Consider the following 21,572-nt stretch of genomic DNA (forward strand, 5'->3'; position numbering starts at 1 on the left):
CACACACACACACACACACACACACACACACACACATAAATGCCATTGCTACCCCCCTATTCACGAAACCACCGCTCTATCTTCCCTCATTGGGCACTTTCCTATGCTGCTTGCTCAGAGAACGCTCTCCCTACTGTTAAATATCTTACTTGCTGAATATCATACTCGTGAATTCTGATAATTGCGATAGCAGTTATAAAGCCATAAATGGGCAAGTACACAATACTAGTGGCTCTTAGAGTATAGCAGATGATCTTTCTCTTCTTTTTCCAAAGCAGATAAGCTGCAGATATTATTCCTTGGTAATCACCTTGGCATCCAATTACCTACCGAGATATAAATCCATGTATCATTTCCTAATGATAAATCCCATGCATCTGAAAATGATGAAATAATGCTGTCTGCTATAATGCTTGTACTATCCTTTTGGTGGTATTTTAAGGGTTGTTTTGGAACTAGTATGCTTTGCAGCCTATATATTCCTGGAATGCATGATGCATCCTGGGATAGCTCCTAAAACACCCACTTGGTCCATGAGATGGTATCCAAAAGCTTTTGAGAAAAGTCTGTTTTGCTTTGGCAATTGCTTGAACAGAAACTAATGGCAACATGCTTTGTCTTAATTTTTCAACCAAGAAACAGTAATCTGTCAACACAACTCCAACTGTTAGAACACAATTTTAAAATTTCTTTAAAATGTGCATTTTGTGCCATGATCTGCCAACCTAAAACAAGTTAACTGGTCTGGGGTGAGGAGAATTTAACACAGCGAATCTAACATGATACCAAGGTTCTAAAATTTGGCCAAAAATATTCTGAAGATTCCGTTTTCTATGATTTTGGTTTGTCAAAATTTTAAAAAATTTTGAAATCTTAAAATATCTAAGAGTTTGGAGTGTTGGTCAAAATTTTAGAAGAATTTTTTCATTTTTTGAATTTTTGAACGAGCAATTTAGCCCAGCTGCAAGAGTTCTTATAAATCCTTTTTCCTTTTTTGGTATGAGAGTTCTTATAAATCCAATGCAGTGAGAAAATACCACTATGGATTCATTAACAGCACATCTCATCCATTTAATATATTAGCACTCATTCTAAAACATTTTGATTAAAACCACTTCAAGATATGGCCAGCTCCAATCCTAGTTTGAGACAATAGTTCAGCTCTAGTGAATTTACTTCACCAATGGATCCTGAAGAAGCTCAATTATAGATCCATCTCAAGAGCTGAATAGACCATCACTGTTCTAGTGTCCCAAATTTCCCTACAGTGCATCCTTCAAATTCAGTTTGACAAGAATATATCAGGTATAAGGCCTCAATGCTCGGGAAAATTCGACAAAACAAATCTGAAATGACAGATCATGAGATCTGCTAATTTTCTAGTAAGGGTTGTAAGTTTTTACTTCAGCTTCCAGGTACATTTGATTGAAGTCATTTACTGTAAAGTTTTTTTTTTTTGAAATGGACTTATTTATTAAAACGTGTCCATCGCATGGAATCTGAGTTACATAATTCAGAGATCCAAGGAGTGGAAATTAGTAAATTTGCCTTGCACGCTAAAGACAAGGCCTTCCTAGTCAAGGAGTCAGCCACACTGTTAATCTCCTTGAGAATATGATGGAAGTTACAATCACGGAAATGAGGCATTAGAAACTGAATATTGTGGAGGATATTGATAATATTCCAAAGGGGGAGGTAATTGGATCGTTGTGACGAAAGAGGCCAACTCCTTGCGGTCTGTTTCAATGCTGAACACTGTCCACTCATTCTGAAATACAAAGGAGGAGACCTTTCCAAATTGGAAGCACTGAAGAGAAGTGGGTGGGCTTCGATACTGTGCCAATAGTATTATGTTGCGACCTGCAAATAATGTAGCCAATGCCCCCCTTTCCTTCAGTTAGAACTGCATCTGTATTAAGTTTGGCCCCTTGAAGCTGGCATATAGGTATCCAAGCCTTCTAAATAACTAAATCTCTAGTCTTGGGAGGTTGGCAATGCCAGATTAAGGATGAAATTCATATTCAAAGGTGTAGGATTAAAACTCTATTCATATTTTAAGATAAATAGGTCTGGAGCTTACTGCTATTGCACAACCTGAATCAAGCTTATCCCAGGGTTTTTTTGAGGTCTCCTGGAACATACTCTTCCTCGTAACCTTTCAACATCATCCCACCGGCCAGCATTTGCGTATATGTTTGCTAACTGTACCTGAAGATCATCATTTTCAGGTACTAACTTAATAAGTTGCTTCGCGGCCAGCTCTGCAACTGCTGTGTCCCCTTGAACTGTTGCAGCCCCAAGCAGTGCTTGCCATATTTGCGCATTAGTTTGAAGTGGCATATCATTGATGAACTTCAAGGCCTCTTGAAAATGTCCTGCCCTTCCCAGCATATCCACCATGCAAACATAGTGCTTCATGTTGGGTTTCACACCAAAATCAGCAGACATTTCTTTGAAATACCTGAACCCATCTTCTTTGAGATGGGAATGACTGCACGCTGAGAGAACTGCAATCCAAGTTACTGGATTGGGGATTACAGATGATGTTTGCTTCATTTTTTCAAAGATAGAAATGGCTTTAGAACCCTGTCCATTTAATCCATAGCAATTAATGAGTGCTGTCCATGAACCCACATCCTTCTCCTGCATCTTATCAAAGACCATCTCTGAAAGCTCTAAAGCTCCACACTTTCCATACATATGAATGAGTCCATTACCAACAATGACTATACCTCCTAAACAAGCTCTATATACATAACCATGTAACTCCTTCCCCTGTCTGAGTGAGGCTAAGTTGGCACATGAACAAAGGGCTGTTACAATGGAATATGAATCTGGTCGTATGTCCCTAGCAGTCTGCAACTCGACAAAAAGTTTGAGTGCTTCTTGGGCATTTCCATTCTGGGTATAGCTTGTGATCACTGAATTCCAAGAAACTACATTTTTACTGGGTATCTCATTGAAGACCTGCCGAGCTGAGTTGACAAACCCACATTTTGCATATGTGTCAATTAACGCAGTAGAGACAAAGATATCTGACTCAAAGCCACACTTAATCAAGAAACTGTGAATCTGGATTGATCCTCCAGAACAAGAGAAGCTTGGAAGGAGGGTAGCCATGGTAAAGGAATTGGGCTTAATTCCCACAATCCTCATGTCATGGAAAGTTTTAATTGCTTGGTCGAATCGATTGTGTTGAGTGGACGCCCATACAACTGCGGTCCATGACACGATGTTTCTATGGGGCATTTCATCGAACAGGTAGTGCATTGATTCAAGTAGACTAAAGCGGCCATAGAAGAGTATAAGGCTGTTCGTCACAAAGAGATTGGAATCAAATCCAGTTCTGATGGCATGGTTATGGAGTATTAGTCCAGTGTTTGGGTCATTGAGTTGAGATGCAGCTTTGAGTATGTATGGGAAGGTGGAGTTATCAGGCTTGAAGCCATGATGGTTCCAAAGTTTGGCATAGAGTTGCAAGGCTTTAATAGAATGGCCACGATGAACTAGTTCTTGGAAAGGAGAGTTGTTGGTGGGTTGCCTTCCATTGGGTTGGAAGTGGAATTGAAGTATACCATACGTAGGGCTATGGTTTGGATAAGTGAAAGACGGGTGTTTTCTTCTAAACAAAATCATGATAATTAAAAACGTTTCCTAGCCATGTTTGAACAGTAGAATTATACGATTAGCACTTAGCAGGCCAGACTCCAGAGAGAGAGAGAGAAAGAGGTTTCAACTTTCAAAATCAAACTTTCAAATGTTACATCCAAGCCTACCCAGCTTCGTTTTCTACTGCTCTCCTGCTGTAAATTTTCTTTAATTCCAGCGATTTAGCCCGAGTGGTTCATGGTTTTGTTGTGCTTCAAGCCTTCAACCGTCCTAAAATGGGTAAGAAGTTTATGCATGAAGAAGATAGAAAAAAATTAAGGATCTAGGTAGCCACTAAACGGAACGGATTCAGCTCGGATATGGATCGGATGTAATTGGATCTGGATATTACCTGGCTGAATATGAATACCTTTAAACGAATTCGGATGGATTCGAGTGCGGATCGAATTCAGATTTTCGATCATCCGGTTACATCTCTGCCATGTATAAGCCGGACCTTCCTCCCTAGCGGATACAATTCACTCTCAATCCATATCTCTTAGATCATGGTTCTATTTTTCTCATATTCTAGAACCTGTTGAATTTTAAAAAACCCTCAAAATCATTATTTATTTAAGGGGAAAGTTTTCATACACCGCTGTGTAAGCCGTGTATATGAGAGGGTGGGAGTTTCAAGGCATTAATTAATGGGTGGGATTTTATGACTTTTCCAACTCTTTGTGAGACAGGACACGATCGTGCATACTTACATGATCGTGTATGAAAACTTTCCCCTTTACTTAATTTTTTATTATTAAGTATTCAGATTTTTGTTCGGACGGATTCTTATCACAGTAATCGAACTCAAATTTTTGATTATCTATTTACATCCCTACTAGATCTAGGTTCGAAGAGCAAGCGACATGAAAGGAGATTGGGATCGAGTTAAGGATGTGGGTCCCATAATCATTCGGATGATCTCTTGCTTTCTAGATGGGTTCAAACCCTAACCAATGTGGGGAAATTTTTTTCAGTTTCAACCCTAATCGCTTTGGGGAAGATGAGGGCATTTTGATCATTAGTTTCCTTAAAACTAACATCTAAAGTGCTACAATGTTTTGAAAGTAAACGATAGTTTACAATTAGACAAGTTGTAAGGGGGGGGCATTTTCAGAGGACATTTGTCAAAAATCCTTAAAAAAAGAAGAAAAAAAAGGCCGCTAGGGTTGCCGTGGTTGGTTGTGCAACTCCGGATTCCGGACTGGTACACGGCACTTTAAGAAAAATTCCTTTAATTCTTTTCTTTGGCCCCAAGCTTTACTTTTCTTTTTCTTTTTAGATTTGTCCCAAGCTTTGAGGTTTATATAAAACGCAAACGAGAGAGAGTGACACAACTTTCCTTAGATGGAGCTGTATAAGAAGAGTTCTAATCACATACAATTGGAAGAAGAAGAAGAAGAAGAATCAAGCTGCAGCAGTTCTCTATGTTCATCAATGGTGGTATTACCTCAACACCTCATTTATGAGATCTTGACAAGAGTGTCTCTAAATGCTCTAATGAGACAATGCAAATTAGTGTGCAAAGATTGGTACTCTCTCACTTACAATTTTAATTTCAAACGAATCCATTGCGAGAGGACACAATCAATCTCAGGTTACATTATTCAATCCCTCAAACCTTACACAATGGGTCAAGAATACTTCACCAAATTCATATCTATCGTCCCTCATCACTCCATAACTCTTGACTTCATGCCTAGTAACGTCATGATTGAAGGTTCGTGCCTTACCTCTCATGTTCTTCTTTGTTCCATCAACAACAATAATTTCAAAAACCTTCTTTACTATGTTTGTAAACTCACTACTAGAGAATGGGTTAAACTTCCAAACCCTAAATCTCGTTGCACCACCATGAAGATGGCTATCAAGCAATATGATTCTTTCCATTTCAAGATAATTCGATTTTCATGGTCTAGACACAATGGTCCATATACCCATTGGGAGATATTTGATTCCAAGAAATGGGCTTGGCTTAAATACAATGAGTATAAGAAGTTGCCTTTGTTTACATTTGTTTATGGGCTTGAAGTAGTTTCTAAAGGTTACTACTTCCATTGGCAAATTATCATCAACAACAAGAAAATGATTCTTGCATTCAACATTGATTGTGAGAATTGGAAATTGATTTCATTTCCAAAACATTTAGAAATGTTGAATAGTGATTTTTGCATTGATAAGGAATTGGTGGAGTGTGAAGGTGATCATGGAGTGATGTATAGTACTAAAGCATGGATGGAGCTTTGGATCATGGAGGATTACTCAAACCAATTATGGGAGAAGAAATATAGAGTGAGTTTAGAAGTTTTGAATCGAGAAATTCCATGGAAGCGATTATTAGCTTTGTACACCATTGATGTGGCTTTGATGTATGGATTTGGTAAGTTAATTTGGTATGATTGTAAGAAAGAGGTTCAAATTGATGTGGTGGAGGCTCAATTTGAAACCATTGTTGGTGTTCATGCTTTCCAATCTGATTTCACACCCTGCAATGTTTTGGCCACACCGTCTCAAAGAATGATGGAATGTTAATTTTGAGTTAATTAATTAGTTAATATTTTTCGCTAATATTGAGGCTATTTGTAATGAGTTTGTGTATGTGTTGTTTGGATTTGTTATAAGAGATTGTAATTTTACGCACTTAATTTAGTTTACTTTGACTACGACTTTTCTTCATCTGTTTCGCCACTTGGAACTGATGATTAGCACATAATGAGGTTAGAACAATGTCAATCCTCTCAGGCTGCCAACTAATTTCCACGATGTGATCTATCCAAAAACATAAAAAAAATTGCCACAATGTGATTCACCTAACAACTCTACTTGTTAAGTAAAATTTTGGGAAAAAGATTCGGTACACTGTCGATGTACCGTAAGCTAGCGAATTTAGCTCGTCTCTAGGGAGACGTGAGCCCAGGGTGCTACCAGGGGGCATCCAGTAGTTTAGCTGTGCCGCACACATCTCTGTGCACGTCTAGGGATGTGTGCGGCACAACCCAACGGCTGGCAGCGCCCTGGGCGTTCCCTGCTCCCTGGGGACGATCCTGATCCTAAGCTAGCACCCACGGTTTCTCTCTCTCTCTCTCTCTCTCTCTCTCTCTCTTTCCTTTTAAATTGACCTTCCTACCCTTCTCAGGTGCTAAGTTTTGGAATACATAAATTTCAATGTTTTTCAAAATAAAAATTAGGAAAATGGTTGAAAACTTGTTCCTAATCCAAAGAATTTCTTTAATTAATTCACTAAGGGGTGACATACAGTTAAGAAGGGATCGGCTTCAGATTTTTCTACCCAAAAAAAAAAGGGCTTCAGATTGAATATTTTCATTTTTCAAGGGATTTTATATTTTCAAGGGTATTCATTTCAAATTTCATTCAAATCAATCCAAACATAGTCTTCCTATCCGGGACTACCAAAAGGAATTTTTGGAGCACCCAGAATGCATTAAATGAAAGCTGAAAAAGACGTTAAATGCTATACGCTAAAGAACGTTCTTGAGACCGTTATCAAACGCAGCCTTAAAGTCACCAAAATTTGCTAGACATAAGCAGCATGTGATTTTGCTTTATAATCATTTTAGCTCATGATAGGAAGAGTCATGATCAGAGAAAGAAAATTCCATTCCCCAACCCAAAATATTCTGTTTGAAACACTCTCTGGACCAATCCTAAATCGTCTATATTTGCCACATGGTATGGGCCCAAGAAAAAAAATTTTGAATGTGACAAAGTCAAACATCACTAGGGGTTTTGAAAAAAAAAATTTTGGATGTGATAAAATCAAACATCACTAGGACCGTCCAATTACTAAATGTAGCCAGACATGTTTAGTAACGGACCGGGCCAGGCCTGGAATTGACACCCCTACTGAAGATATAAAATTTTCTCTCCTTTCATATATGACCAATAGTAGCACATACTGCAAGCTTCACAATACCACCAATCGAATCACATTTAATAGACTTGTCCATCTATCTAGCCTCCAAGAAAGCATTAATCTCCACCCTTCATGAAGGAGAACAAAGTTTCAAGATAACTCCCTAAATCTGTCTAGTAAATGGGCATTCAAAAAATAGACGATCTCTGGTCTCCAACCGTGCTTAGCAGAAGCAATAAAGGGGAACACCAACAAATTTCTTTTACGAAACTGGTCTTTGGTAGGTAGCCCATTTATCAGACATCTCCAAGTGGTTGTCGAGTGCCTAGGAATATCAGCCCAATCCATCTTAGGAGAATGCATCCTCATTATGTCCCAGGCTGATCTAGTAAAGAAGGTACCAGAGGGGGATCCCTTCCATATGATTGAATCCTCCCTTCACCCATTCCACCAAGGAATGTTGTCTAACTAGCCCTAGACTTGGTCAAGATCTGAAGAGGTGGCTAGTTTATGATTCCACCTCCCATCAATCAAAATGGATTGCACAAAGACCAGTCTATTGGATCCCGCATCATATTGGATACAATCCCCACTTCTATTAAATAGATCCTTTTTAGGTACCAAGCGTCAAGCCAAAACAAAGTAGAAGTTCCATTACCTAACTTGTGTTGAACAAGCGATTCAATTTGATGCCGATACTTAAATGACTTTCTTTTGCACCAACAAACTATTTTAAATTGATTTTAGTAGCCGTAATATGTTCTCTATAATATTTCCCTTTACCTTTTGTTGTAAAGCTTCTCTTGTTTAGTCCTTCCTTATAAAGATCTCACACTCTGTTTTTTTTTTTTTTTTTTTTTGTGGGTAATGAACACTATAATGAATCAAGTCAAAGCTATTAACGAATTACAATTAGCAGTGTAGTGAGAAATCCTTTTAAGTACAATCAGTGTAGGGAACCCACTGGCCACTTCCTTCATAACACCTTTGTATTGGTTAATGCTTTATTTATTTATTTCTGCTGAAGATTTGATTCATACTTTATTTCTTATTATTTTCTAATTTTTTTTCCATTGAACAATTACATCGGCGGCGCAGGGATTAAAACGGAATTCTTGCTCATCTTCGAACTAAAAATTTCAGCTTCCTCAAGAGTGAGATTCAAAGAAGCTTGGAGAACTTGTGGAGAGAGAGTTTTCCACAGTGATGTCTTCCCAACCAAGTGACTGAAGAAAGGCCTGAGAGAAAACCATGGAAGATTGTTAGTCAGTGTTGCATACAAATGCAAGTTAAAATCATTATAAAAACAATAATGATTTAGAAGCATTTAAAGAGTCGTTACTGTGTTGTGGTAGCCATAGAGAACCACTCAATTCCTTCATCTCCAGCAACTGTACTGACCACAAAGACGCTTGGCACGACGAACAAATCACCATCTTTAACCGTTGTGTCCAAGACGCGTTCACTGTTAATGCCCACAACTTGTACTCTGCCACTGCCTTTGACAATGTAGATCACTTGAACTGCTGAATCTGAGGAGAATTCTGGTGCACACATTGCATTAGCATCAAGTTTTACATGCTTGACACTCAACCCAACTTCTCCCAATAATGGAAATTTCTTGTTTGATAGAACCACCACTTGTCCACCATTTTTAACATTAATGTCCGGCAATGCAGCCTCAATGTTAAAGATTACTTCTTGTTTGTTAGCTTTGGAAGGCTGAGGCATGTTGGTTCCTTCTTTAAGCTTGACAATTAAGACACCATGTTGGCTTTTCACAACCTTATTTGTTTCTTCTTCATCTAAATCACAAGCTCTACTAACAAAGTCGGTCGAGAAACCAGTGAAGATTCCCTTGGCTCCGGCTAATAAGAAATATGTGAAATTGCCCGGACTGTGAGCCTTAGATGTGTCACCTAAGAAGATTACAATCAATTTGGACTCGCCATCGTTTAACCACCATGAAACAGAAGCAAGTGGTACAGGTATAACATCACCTTCCTCAATCTCCACCACCTTCTGTTGTGAAGCTTTTGGAAATATCATTCCAATTCTTCCCTTTCCTATGAGAGTTGATCACAAGTTGTTAGAACTAACACCAAACAAAACACGAACAGAAACGAAAAACAGAGCAAGATGACACAAAGATTTAACGTGGTTCACACACCAATATGATGTGCTACATCCATGGGCGAAGCTGAAGATGTTTCACTATGAACATCGGAGAAAGTTACAATGGAGATCTCTCAAGAACACCCAAATCGACGCTGTTGTTTTATCCCAGAAGCCCTAAATCGAAAAACCCCAAATCTCACTCACTTTCAAACAAAGGGAATAAAGAATATAAATACTCTTCCATTGGATCGGGTCGATCCTATTGGCCCAAGCGGCCAAGCCCTCCACTATCATCACAGATCTCAGAAAAAGTTCCATTCGAGTTGCCACAAAAAATGTCAGAGTGGGTCATTTGTCGAGACAGGTACAAGAATTCAAGACATACATAACACAAGCAAAGAAGAACCTCAATCAAATAATAATATGCCATTAAGCGGGCGAAATTTTGCTGCTACCAGGGTTGAAGGAATGTTATTATTACTCGGTTTACAGCCAAAGAAATGGAATAAAAAAACGGTATTTTGGAAAATACTATAACCTAGGAGGGTATTAGTGAACCCTAAGAGGAGGGTGCAAGCCCAGGTAGTAGGAACATTCCTGCAATCTGGGTAGCAGCAAAATTTTTTCCCCATTATTCCTGATGAAATTTGGCTGCTACCCAGTTCCAGGAACATTCCTGCTACCTGGGCTCGCAACCAAGGAAATTGAATCTCAAAGGGTATTTTAGAAAATACAAAAACCTAGGAAGGTATTTGTGAAAAGGGGTTAGTAAGTTATTCCATTTTTTTGGCTATGAGTTCAGGTAGCAATAAATTTTTTCCCCATTATGCCTATATCAACTGGAATGGGCGTCGATCCAGGGCTTGCCCTGGTGGTTTGCTACTCCCTGGGAGAACTGCGTCAGGCGCTATATCGGTGGTTCAAGTCTCCTTAGCGACACCTAGTCCACATTTAATTGCTTTCCAAGAAGTGGAGCCTTTGGGTACCATATTTGACCCCTTATGGGTCCCCTCATTGCCTCCTTGTGGGATCCTGTTGAGGTTGATGGCCGGTGGGCCCTTGAATTGCACCCAAAAAAAAAAAAAAATGGAAAGAGCCTACGTTTGTAATGGGTACAATAATGGGCCATATGGATAGATTTTCTGTTGAGGCCCATGATGGGCATTCTTTTACAGTCTATACCAATCAATGTTGAACAAAACGCCGTATCCAAATTTCCAATCAAGGATTGGTAAAAGTTAAAATTCTTGATAGGAAACGGCTTGGATTCCCATCGGACGTCCAGGATATCCCGGATGGTGTTTGGCACACTTATATAGTTATATGCCGACAGAATTCATGTACAGTAGACCCCACAGGTCCACGTGGGTGGATCCCATTGAAACAAAGAATTCCCAGTTCTAAGAACCCCGTGTTCCACATCAGGGTTTTAGCAAGGGAAAATTACATGATTAGTTATTTTTGGGTTTTTATTTACAAAACTGTCCATCCTATGTTTGAGATAACAGAAATAGATAAAAACAAGTTTAGTTTTACAAAACTAGACAAAATAGTGATTCTCCTTCATCCTTTGTCTTCCTTGGCAGATCCCCTCTGAAAAAATCTCTTTTTTTTTTTTTTTCTTTGTTACTTGGGGTAGTAGAGAATGGCGGTGGCTGGGACAGGGGTGGGGTTGCAGGGAACAGAGGATGCTTGGGCGAGAAAGCAATGGCAGGGGTAAAAATATCTAAAAAAGTAAGTGTGGGAGGGAGAGACACTATTTTATCCAGTTTTGTAAACCTTAACTTATTTTTGTCTATTTTTGTTAATTCAAGCATAGGGTGGACAGTTTTGCAAATAAAAATCCAAAAGTAGCTAATCATGTAATTTTCCTTTTTAGTAATCATAATCGGTATCGGTCTTCACCAGTATCAGTCCGGATTGGTTTGTATTAGTCTAGATCGGACAGATTTATCCCTTTTTTCTTCAAAAAAATTGGATTTATTTTACAATTTTTTACTCTTGTAAAAGGGTAGGGTTGGGCCGGGCTTTTTAAAACCCCAGCCCAACCCTGACTCAGGGCCAAAAAAATCTAACCCTGATCGCCCTCAGGGTCGGGCCGGGCTGACCTTATTGGCCCTAGACACTAAATACCCGTAGGCATGAGGAGTACTGATCTGGGCCTTTTGAAGTAGCTAAACCACCAGATTGGTAGGATGATTAGAACTCCCTAACTCAAATAAAGGATTTACTAATTACAAATGAAAAAATATTGATACTCAAACATCTGTTAAAAAGATCTATGCTCATCATGCCCACCCTTGTGATTACAAATACCTATAGAACAACATAGACTTTTGACATATCATATCAGAATTCAACAGAAACATTTGAAATTGAAATTCAAAGCCACTGGACAGTGGACACTCCATAAACAAGAAGATAGGGTCGGGCTGGACCCTGGCCCTGCTTGACTCTAACTCAAGGCCAGAAATTCCCAACCCTGACCTGCCTGGAGTGCTATGGTATCTCAACCCAGGCCTTGTTCAGGCTCAGGGAGGGCCAGGGCAGGTTCGGGCCTACAGGGCCAAACTTGCACCCCTAGATCCATTGATACGGGATCGATCAGGAATTGATATCGATTTCCACCGATATCGATATGGCTAATTTGATACTGATTCCTCAAACCATCATTGGGATTCATGCCCTTGTGCCAGTGTGCAGGGGACACATTCATGGGGTGGGGTGGTCATTTTGCCATTATGTCTCGGCACAGACACCATGCTATCAGGTAGGGTTTTTTTTTTGTTTTGTTTTGGATTTTCCTAAATCTATAAGGTTTATTATAAAAGTTCTATTTTATCCTTGTGGCCAGGGGTCATTGGGCTAACTTGTGAATGGAAATGGGAATGACCAGTGTTTCTGAGAATTGAAGCACAAATTCAGGGTAAAAAAATGAGGGAAAAAAAAAACCTAAATTGTTTTCAGAAAATGAGAACATTTTCTTTTAGGAATATAACATATGGGGAAGTGCTGATTGTGTAATCCCTGCGCCAGCACAGGTTCATGAAAGTACCTGCAAGGGCATTAACATAGATGAGAATTTTTATTTCACTGGGAAGAGGGTCAATAATTTTGTGCGATCTTGTATCCGGCCTACAGAGGCCAAGCGACTAGGTAATGTTCTTTTCCTTCATAATGTCACTTGTCAGAAATATATTAAAATGAACAATAAAATTACAGCTTAATTGTAGGATTGTTAAAAGGTTAAAACAAAACAATTATCCAATAGATTAGCTTCTAAATCCAGGCACCGGAGCCACGCGACCAAGCAATGTTGTTTTTCACATTTTTGAATATCTGCAAGTGGTCTCTACTATAAAGTATAAACTAAATAAAATTATAAGATTTATAAACGATGATTTACATGAAAAGGGAAATAGAGAACAAGAATTTCAGGGCATGTAAAGAGTTACCTTGAACTACCATGCCAATCTTAGAGGTATCAGAATAGTGGGGTAAAGCTAGACCAAGGGGGTGTAGAATGAGCTTCCCTGCACCAACCTTAGCTTGGCTAAGTATGGGAAGTTCAGCACTTGTCCAGCTATAGTAAGATCCACCTTCTCCTTCAAAAGCCTTCTGGGCAATCTTGGGTCCTAATTCTAACTCCATGGATGCCACTAAACCTGCGGAAAAATAGCTCGACACCTATTTTTCCAACGCTATGTTTATTGATTTAATGAAAGGCATCAGTTTCTACAACGCTATGTTTCAACAACCAAAATAATTGAAGAAAAACAACTGAGAGGAGGGGCATGAACTCAACAAACTAAGCTAGCAGCTGTTAGCAATGTTGGATATCCTACATACAGTTTCACTAAAGTTGGTTGCTCTTAAGTGTCATTTACCTTTTTTTCTTTTCTTTTAAACGTGACTTTATGCATAACATTGGAATTGGGGGTAGATCTGAGCTGCTCGAAATTGATCGGAATTGAATTAGTAGGGATCAGCTGGATTGGTCACGACCGATTCCAATCCAAATTGCTCAATTTATCGATCTAATTCTCAATCCTTCAAATCCTGTTAGGAATAGAATTGAGTCGTTTATCTAATCGGTTTCAAAATTGAAATTCAAACCCCCCCCCCCCCCCCCCCCCCCCCCCCCCCCCCCCCCCCCCCCCCCCCCCCCCCCCCCCCCCCCCCCCCCCCCCCCCCCCCCCCCCCCCCCCCCCCCCCCCTTTCCCACCCCCCCCCCCCCCCCCCCCCCCCCCCCCCCCCCCCCCCCCCCCCCCCCCCCCCCCCCCCCCCCCCCCCCTTCTTACTTTCCTTGATATCATCAAAGACCTCTTTTTGGTTACCCCAAAGTGTGTAGGTAATCCCAAATACTTTGATGGTCCATCGCCATGCTTCACCTTAAGAATTCTAGCAAACCATCTCTTTATTCTTTCATGAGTATTTGGACTAAACATAAGGCTGGATTTATGAAAATTAATGGCTTGACTATTAATTAATGTGAGGAACGGTTCTAATTCCTAATTGGTTCCTAATTGGTTCAAGGCGTTATTACAATGTCCAAAATTCAAAAGAATTTACCAATCATGTATATAATAACCAAATATGTATTCCTAACTATATAAAAATAAGGGATAAATAACGCTAACCGGTGCTGTTTCTGAGCGTGTGTACCTATGCCCAGACACAGCAAACACGAAAAAGATTGGCGCTGCCTTGTGAAAAGGTGGAAAGGACCAGGGGCAGCATCAGTCTTTTTGTGCTGGGCCGTGTCTAAGCGCAAGTACACACCCAGGCACAACACGTACCAATTAGCATTACTTTTCCCTAAAAATAACTTGATATTTATTCCAAAGCATACAAATACCAAATATTCATCACAAACATACAGATAAAAATATGAACCAAAATACTTACAATTATATTGGATTCTATTTAGTACGGATCATTGTTAGGCACCGACAAAAACTTCACGTGTTAATTATTGTGTGAGAAATAGTTTTATGTCTAGTAATGGTGTCCTATCGGTTCATATTGAGTCCTATTTGGATTCAATATCTTCTTACACATCACTTACCGAGGATTGTTGTATGTGAGACTCCAAGAGCGATAACGACCCTAGAGTTTGAACTTTGAATCACTCTTGGAGTCTCACATACAATAATCGTGGATTTAATGTGATGTGTGAGAAGAAGTTGAATCCAAATAGGACTCAATATGTATTGATATGTCCCATGTAAATATCTCTCTCATCCTCAAAATAAAGGGATAGATGTGTCTTTTCATATGGGGAGGAGAGATAGACTCATGGGAATATTGGTCTACCGAAGAGTTCTTTTTCCCAGCTGAAATCAGAATGTATGATCCATGTGAATATGTGATGGGTTTTGCTCATTTGACTATATGGTTGGGTAATGGGTTCCATTAATATGATGCTCATCTTGTCATTAACATTTTCTTCAAGGAAATGCTAGGACTCCGAATTCAGCTACTTAACCAGCTACCTAACCAACTCCTAATTAATTGTGACTAAACCATCTCATTTTTGGATGTCCACTGATTAAGGGTTTCTATGGTGGCCTTCCAACAATTGGTGTTGTCACTATTTTTGTGGACAAAAATGGAACAGATCTTGTATGTATTGTTCAATCTGTTTTTGTATGTTTTTTTAAACGAACCGGGTAATAGAAATGGATTTGATACGGTTTTGAGAAACACCAAAAAAAAAAAAAAAAAAAAACCAGAAACACAGCCTGAAAACCAAAATGTGTACAATTGCCTCCACAACCACCACCACCACCACCGCCACCACCACCTTTGCCACCGTTGCACCACCACAGCCATCCCACCACCACAACCTCCACCGCCACCACCACCAAACATTTTTTTTCCTGTTTTACCATACAATATTTGTTGATACAAAATTACTCCAAACTCATAGAAACATTTGTTTGGTAGAATAATCTTTTAATATTTAAGGACCACTAAAGGATATATGCATATACAGGTGAATGACATAAAACTAGAATTATTTTTTGCTTGGTATGGTTGTCCAGTTCCTCTCATAGAGAGGTGGAAATGACGATTTAACCTCATTCGGGCTGAGGGTTAGATCGTCATTTTTAACCCCTATGAGAGGAACCGAATAACTGTACCGAACAGAAAACCGAAGACGATAATGATCCCATAAAACTATACAGATCATAAATGGAGTTTGACTCACGTCTATGTACAAGGACAGTCCTTGGGACCATATTGCCCACCTACTTGGAATCCACTGCCACCCTCTGGGCCTCTGGATTGAGGTGAGCCGGACTCCATAAATGGAGAGCGTTGGGGGGGGGGGGGGGGGCGGCGGCGGCGGCTATTAAACAATGAAGGGAGAAAGGAGAAAGGAAAAGGAGGGATAGTGAAGTAACATAGATCTACCAAAAAGAAAAGAAGTAACATAGAACAGGTTGACGTGACAATGACAACATTATCTAACCAAAGTTTGAATTTTCTAAATATTTTAGACCTAATATATGCTTAATTAGTTTCAAATTTTCTAACGGTGCAGATAACCTTTGTGCTCTAACTAATTCATTATAAATACAACTTCTTTACAAATAAATTAATAAGAGAGATTACATAAACATTTGTAGATAGATCTTGACAATAGATATTCCTTTAATAAGATATATCAGATAGAAATGGTAGAAATTAGGGGTGCAACCATAATTTGCAAAAATGAGAATGACAAAAAAAAAAAACTGACGTTACGGGTATTAACGGTAAAAAAATTGCAAATGGGGGGAGTCAATAAAAAGATAAAAAAAAAGCAGAGAGCAGTAAAAAAACAGAAAACAGATGATACGGATTTTAAACATGTAAATTTCAAAAAAGAAAAAAAATCAATGGTAGTGTGCAAATTCACCAAATGTTCAGAGAACTTTCTTTTTCCCATGAAAATGTTTAGAGAACCTTTTACCCTTATTATTATTATGGGAACGTGCCCCTATACCCGGACACAAGGACTTACAAAATGATCACCCTGCCCCTCCTTGTTGATGCCAACAGCCCACATGCATGCTCTCATTTGCTGGGGTGCTGGCGCAGGGGCCATGCTCCTAGGCCATTTCTTAATGATGAAGATGCTGACAAGGTGTTATGGAAGTGTAGCTTAGAAAGGCTTAAGAGCTTGACGTCCAAATGAGCTTTAGGGTAAAGAAAATTGTCCAAAATGATAGTTTCCCAATGATCTTTTGCCACACATATATTATAACCATCCCCCCAATACTTATTTCCGAATGAGCTTAAGGTAAGCTTAAAAAAAAGGACTAAGCTTCTCTTCACCCACAGAGGACAACACCCATCACCCTAGGGTTCACAAACCCCTCCTAGGGTTTTAGTATGTTCCAAAATATTCTCTCAATATTTTTTTTCCGGCTTCTCTCTCCACGCAATGAATGGGATCCCATTCACCGTACGTGGAGGTAGGGGTGTCAGTTCTAGGTCCAGCCCAGCAGGACTGATTGAGCCCGCCTGGTTAAAGCTCGGCCCGATTATTTAAGCTCTACATGTTTAATAATCGGGCGGTCCCAATGTGGGGTCCTAGCCCGTTGGGCACCCGATTAGACCGATCAATTCCAGGTCCGACCTAGCCCGTCCGATTACAACCCGATTAAGGCCCGGCTGATTATGAACCTTTATTCTAATTTCCTTCTAATTTCTATGTTAAGATTTTGGTCTTTGGTCAATCCTATATATTAAGAGGTTATGAGTTCAAATCTCCTTGGTACCTATCTATATATAAAAAAAAAAAAAAAAAATAGTCTGCTCAACAGGAATTCAAAGACAAATCCGATTGTAATCGGGTGATTGAAAAAAAAAGGCTTTGTGTTCTCTTTCTTCCCCCTCCCCCGCTTGGGGTGATTGTGTGTTATTTGTGTATAATTCTCTTTTCTTTCTTTAATATATTTCTATTCACCCTAAAACAAAGAATTGGGTATTTGAAAAAGATACATTTAAGTCCAAAATCCAATCAAATATTGTACAGTTTTGAAGGTTCAAGCCCCTTGGTGACATTGAAGAATTTTAGTGCAGCTAACCATTGATCCCATCTCTTTAGCCTGTGAACTGCCACAGTATCTGCTATAAGCTCATGTGAGCACCTCCCATTAGTCCCTGGATAATCATACATTGCCGGTTTATTTGAAAACCGGTTCTTAGCCTTCTTCCCCATCTTCAACCATTTTCCGACCAATTTATCCTCAGGGCCATGTGTATCATTTGCAGGAATGCTAGACTCTGCAATCCATTCGACGAGATCCCAAGACAATATAAACCCCATGCCCGACATGTATTCGACGAATGGATTAAGGCTATTGCAGGGGATGACAAAACCATAATACAAATCTATCCTTGGCAATGGATCAAGTGATGCAGCCAATGGTACTAACCTTAGGAAGACATCATCGTCGGCTTTCATGACATAGTCATAACTGTGGGAGAGGATGCGAGGAAGTGAAGAGAAGTAGGTGTAGGTCTTCCCAGAGTTCATATTCTCAGTACAATTGAGGATGATAATGTCATCAAAACGGAGAATTTCGAGTGCGATTAGTACCCGTTGATCATCTTTGGTGAGGTTGCAGAAGACGAATTTTATGTCGATATCAGCAATGGGAGAAGATTGGATGCCATAGATGAGGCGAAGGAAGTGGCGGCGGTCATAGGCATCTGGGCGTGTGAGGATTCCTATTAGGAGGCTGAATTGAGCTTGTCGGCGAGGTGGGTTTTTTAAGGTAATAGCATTATTAGACACCACCATCAAAGGAGAATTCATATGAAGGTTAAAGAAGAAGAAGAAGAGAAATATAGCAAGACAGGGTAAGATAGTTAGAACCAGCCATCTCCCAAGCATTATATTTGTCAAGTGTTTGTGTGAGGTTGTGAGAAGCAAGTAGATCAAGTCACCCACAAACATAGTATTTTACAATAAGGACGAATTGGGTAGTAAGTAATGAGGGTCATGAATTCCTTGTTGCCCTATATCCTTTGCTTTAATAGGTTTATGAAGGTAACATGTAGTCCCTTACTGTCAAAATAATCGCTTCTCATGAGCTTTCCATGTGAAGAAGTGCTAGACCTTGTGAGAGCTGTTCAAAGTAGCATGTGAGACTGACCTTGTGTCCCTCTCTCTCTCTCTCTCTCTCTCTCTCTCTCAGACACACACACACAAACACATACCATTCACAAACTACTAAAGTCGCTTTATGATTGTAACGTATCCCTGCTTTATGCGCCAAACCAATTTGGTTCAAGAAAATGGCTTTTGAGATATTTGGGGAAACTGAAATTTATTGTAAATCAATAAAAGGGCTTCTTTAGATCAAATTTATAAAACTGTAGATTATAATATAGCTTCTAAGGGTTAGGCTAATGCAATGAAATGCAGAGAGAGTTGCACATCACTGATACATGAGTCTCAATTCAGTAAAGCAAGTAGTGAATCCCCCATCTATCACCAGATTATGCCCTGTTATGAATCCAGCTTCGTCACTAGCAAGAAAGAGGGCAGCTTGTGCCACATCTTCCATGCTGCCATTCCTCCCACGCAATACTTTATCCTTTTTCGTGAATCGCTTCTGCAAGTCATCCAGCGACATCTCCGGCTCTTTTAAGACATATCGGTACCCGTCGACAAGCATTTCTGAAGGAATCCCATGTGGAGAAATACAATTCACACGGATCCCATACATCCCTAATTCACAAGCTGCACTCTTTGCCAACCCAAGGATGGCTTCCTTAGACAATGAGTATCCATGAGAACCTAAACCACCCATGAGTGCTGCAGAGCTTGAAGTACATATGATGCACCCTGATTGAGCCTTGATCATGGCTCGTGCCGCCTGTTTGATCCCATGAACCATTCCATTAACGTTAACTGCTAATAGGCCATTTAGCTTATCCATGTCCAAGTTAGCTATGCTCCCATCCATTCCTGAAATGCCAGCATTGTTGAACATGATGTCTAGGTGTCCTTTCCATGTTAATGCCAGCTGGACCGCTGATTCCACGTCAGATTCCTTTGCCACATCGCAATGTATGTAGCGGCCGTCTATCGATTCGGCTAGGCTGGTACCGATTTCGTCGAGGATATCCGCGATGATAACATGAGCTCCATTAAGTGCAAACAGCTTGGCTGTAGTTGCTCCAATCCCTCTTGCACCACCTGTTATAATTGTAACTTTGCCCTTCAACCTAAAATTAGAAGACATCAACTAGTTAGTTATCAATTTGCCTTGTATTAATTGAATCTTTCATGGTTGAGTCCAAAGCAGAGGAGTTGGAGGGAGGGGGAACAGCAGGGGCATATGTGAAAATCTAGTAAATTTCAGACATTCCTTACACAAATTTTAACAGAAAACTGACCTCTGGCAACTGTAGCTGTGTTCATCCAGATCCATTATTGCTTCCGAACTTCCATAGTTCATTGAAACTGTTATATAAGTTTGACTGGTGTAGACACCAGAATCACAGTCTTCATGCTTATTATCTACTTTCAAGCTGCAAAGAAGAAACTACAATGCAAAAATATGATTCTTTGTTTCTTTAAACGTTAGTTAGGTGTGAACCAAACTTTATTGGCATCAACAACTTGAAACCTACAATAGGCAAGAGGGAATTTATGTTATTACCAATGAGCAAGCCCTAATTCTCTACAAATGAGTGTGGGTCTTGCTCATTGTTCCAAAAATTGGACCAAATCAGATGGTTTGAGCCGATGTTGAAGCGTATCATTAGTATAACCATGGTTTTAGGAATTGATAAGTTTTTTGGAGTTGGGTTTGTATAGGGACGGCTCACAGCTGTTCAGATGGAATCCACTCCATGTGGGTCTCACAAAGTGGATTCCATCTGAACAGCTCTGAGCCATTCTTGTACGTGAACTTGATCATGACTGGGGGTGTGTGTTGGGGACAGAGATTGAAAATACAAATACGTTGGATTTGGAAACCCCAATCCTAGCCAGCCTAGTGAATAAAATATGAGTCCACGTGATCGGGTTTAGACTGGACAACACAGGTCTTCTAGGGTGCGTTGTCCTGTCCTGTTTGTGCTGCGCAGACACAGGGCCGCACCAATGGCCACCTTACCCCCACTCGGGCAAAGTGCTCGGGCAAGGGTAAAGAGGTCAATATGCGCTGCCTTGTGTCTGCCCAGCACGGCAGGACGGGCACCCTGCATTGCACCGTAGAAGATCTAGATCCCAAATTAGAGTGACACCAGCCTTTGCATAGGAAGGCATCTGAATGGTTCATATTTTTTAACCTACGGCGCAACTCGGCCAGGCTGTGCTGCATACTTAATGAGATTTTAATAAAGCCCGACCATCCCTTCCTTCTGGCTAGTTTTGGCTGCAAGTAAAATGAAGGGATGGGGAATTGATTAAAAAAACATTAAGGGAGGGGATTGAGGAATTGATTAAAAAAAAAAAAAAATAAAAAGGATTCTATCCAGGAGCATGGCTAACACGCTTAGACGCATGATGCGGTCTTCTTCTTCTTTCTTCATGTTTCGATTGCTTATGTTCATGATGTTTTCGTCTATATGCACACTTCTTTCAATAGATCTTTAGTTACCCCACACCCCCTGTTGGGGACTTGGGTTTCATCATCAAAAGCTAGTCGTTAAGGAAAGGGTGTCCAATGACTTATTAATCCACCCATATCTCCTTTCATATCCGATGTGGGACTATTCTTTTTGCCTTATGTGTGGATATAATAACAATCTTCCTCTTCATGCAGATGGCAAACACGTGGAGCCTGAGATCCCGATCAAACCCCGAGAACCCTCAACCAAATGAGAATTTTCACGTTCCGGTTCTGATACCACCTGTTAGAGACTTGGATCTCATTCTCAAAAACTAATTGTTAAGGAGAGGGTGCCCAAATACCTATTA

At 40.0% G+C, this 21,572-nt stretch overlaps 5 protein-coding genes across 5 annotated transcripts; 1 reads left to right on the forward strand and 4 right to left on the reverse strand.

Moving 5' to 3' along the window:
* Positions 1–2,082: 2,082 nt before the first annotated feature.
* Positions 2,083–3,120, reverse strand: LOC122665892 (pentatricopeptide repeat-containing protein At3g46790, chloroplastic-like). The gene has a single exon (XM_043862023.1). The coding sequence runs from the start codon at positions 3,118–3,120 to the stop codon at positions 2,083–2,085; it is 1,038 nt and encodes a 345-aa protein (XP_043717958.1).
* Positions 3,121–5,274: 2,154 nt separating this feature from the next.
* LOC122665893 lies at positions 5,275–6,177 on the forward strand. The gene has a single exon (XM_043862026.1). It carries the CDS (start codon positions 5,275–5,277, stop codon positions 6,175–6,177), a length of 903 nt encoding a protein of 300 aa, XP_043717961.1.
* A 2,384-nt stretch (positions 6,178–8,561) lies between these two features.
* On the reverse strand, positions 8,562–13,310 carry LOC122663696 (glutelin type-D 1-like). Its single transcript, XM_043859323.1, has 3 exons — positions 13,093–13,310; positions 8,862–9,585; positions 8,562–8,757 (listed from the first exon to the last, which is right to left on the reverse strand). The coding sequence occupies exons 1-3, from the start codon at positions 13,286–13,288 to the stop codon at positions 8,601–8,603; spliced, it is 1,077 nt and encodes a 358-aa protein (XP_043715258.1). The 5' UTR covers positions 13,289–13,310; the 3' UTR covers positions 8,562–8,600.
* A 4,309-nt stretch (positions 13,311–17,619) lies between these two features.
* On the reverse strand, positions 17,620–18,656 carry LOC122665108 (beta-1,3-galactosyltransferase pvg3-like). Its single transcript, XM_043861176.1, has one exon. It carries the CDS (start codon positions 18,591–18,593, stop codon positions 17,652–17,654), a length of 942 nt encoding a protein of 313 aa, XP_043717111.1. The 5' UTR covers positions 18,594–18,656; the 3' UTR covers positions 17,620–17,651.
* Positions 18,657–19,036: 380 nt separating this feature from the next.
* On the reverse strand, positions 19,037–19,909 carry LOC122665057 (short-chain dehydrogenase reductase ATA1). The gene has a single exon (XM_043861112.1). The coding sequence runs from the start codon at positions 19,885–19,887 to the stop codon at positions 19,078–19,080; it is 810 nt and encodes a 269-aa protein (XP_043717047.1). The 5' UTR covers positions 19,888–19,909; the 3' UTR covers positions 19,037–19,077.
* Between the last annotated feature and the right edge of the window lie 1,663 nt (positions 19,910–21,572).

This window comes from Telopea speciosissima, chromosome 6 (genome assembly GCF_018873765.1).
Source record: "Telopea speciosissima isolate NSW1024214 ecotype Mountain lineage chromosome 6, Tspe_v1, whole genome shotgun sequence".
Classification (NCBI taxonomy): domain Eukaryota; kingdom Viridiplantae; phylum Streptophyta; class Magnoliopsida; order Proteales; family Proteaceae; genus Telopea; species Telopea speciosissima.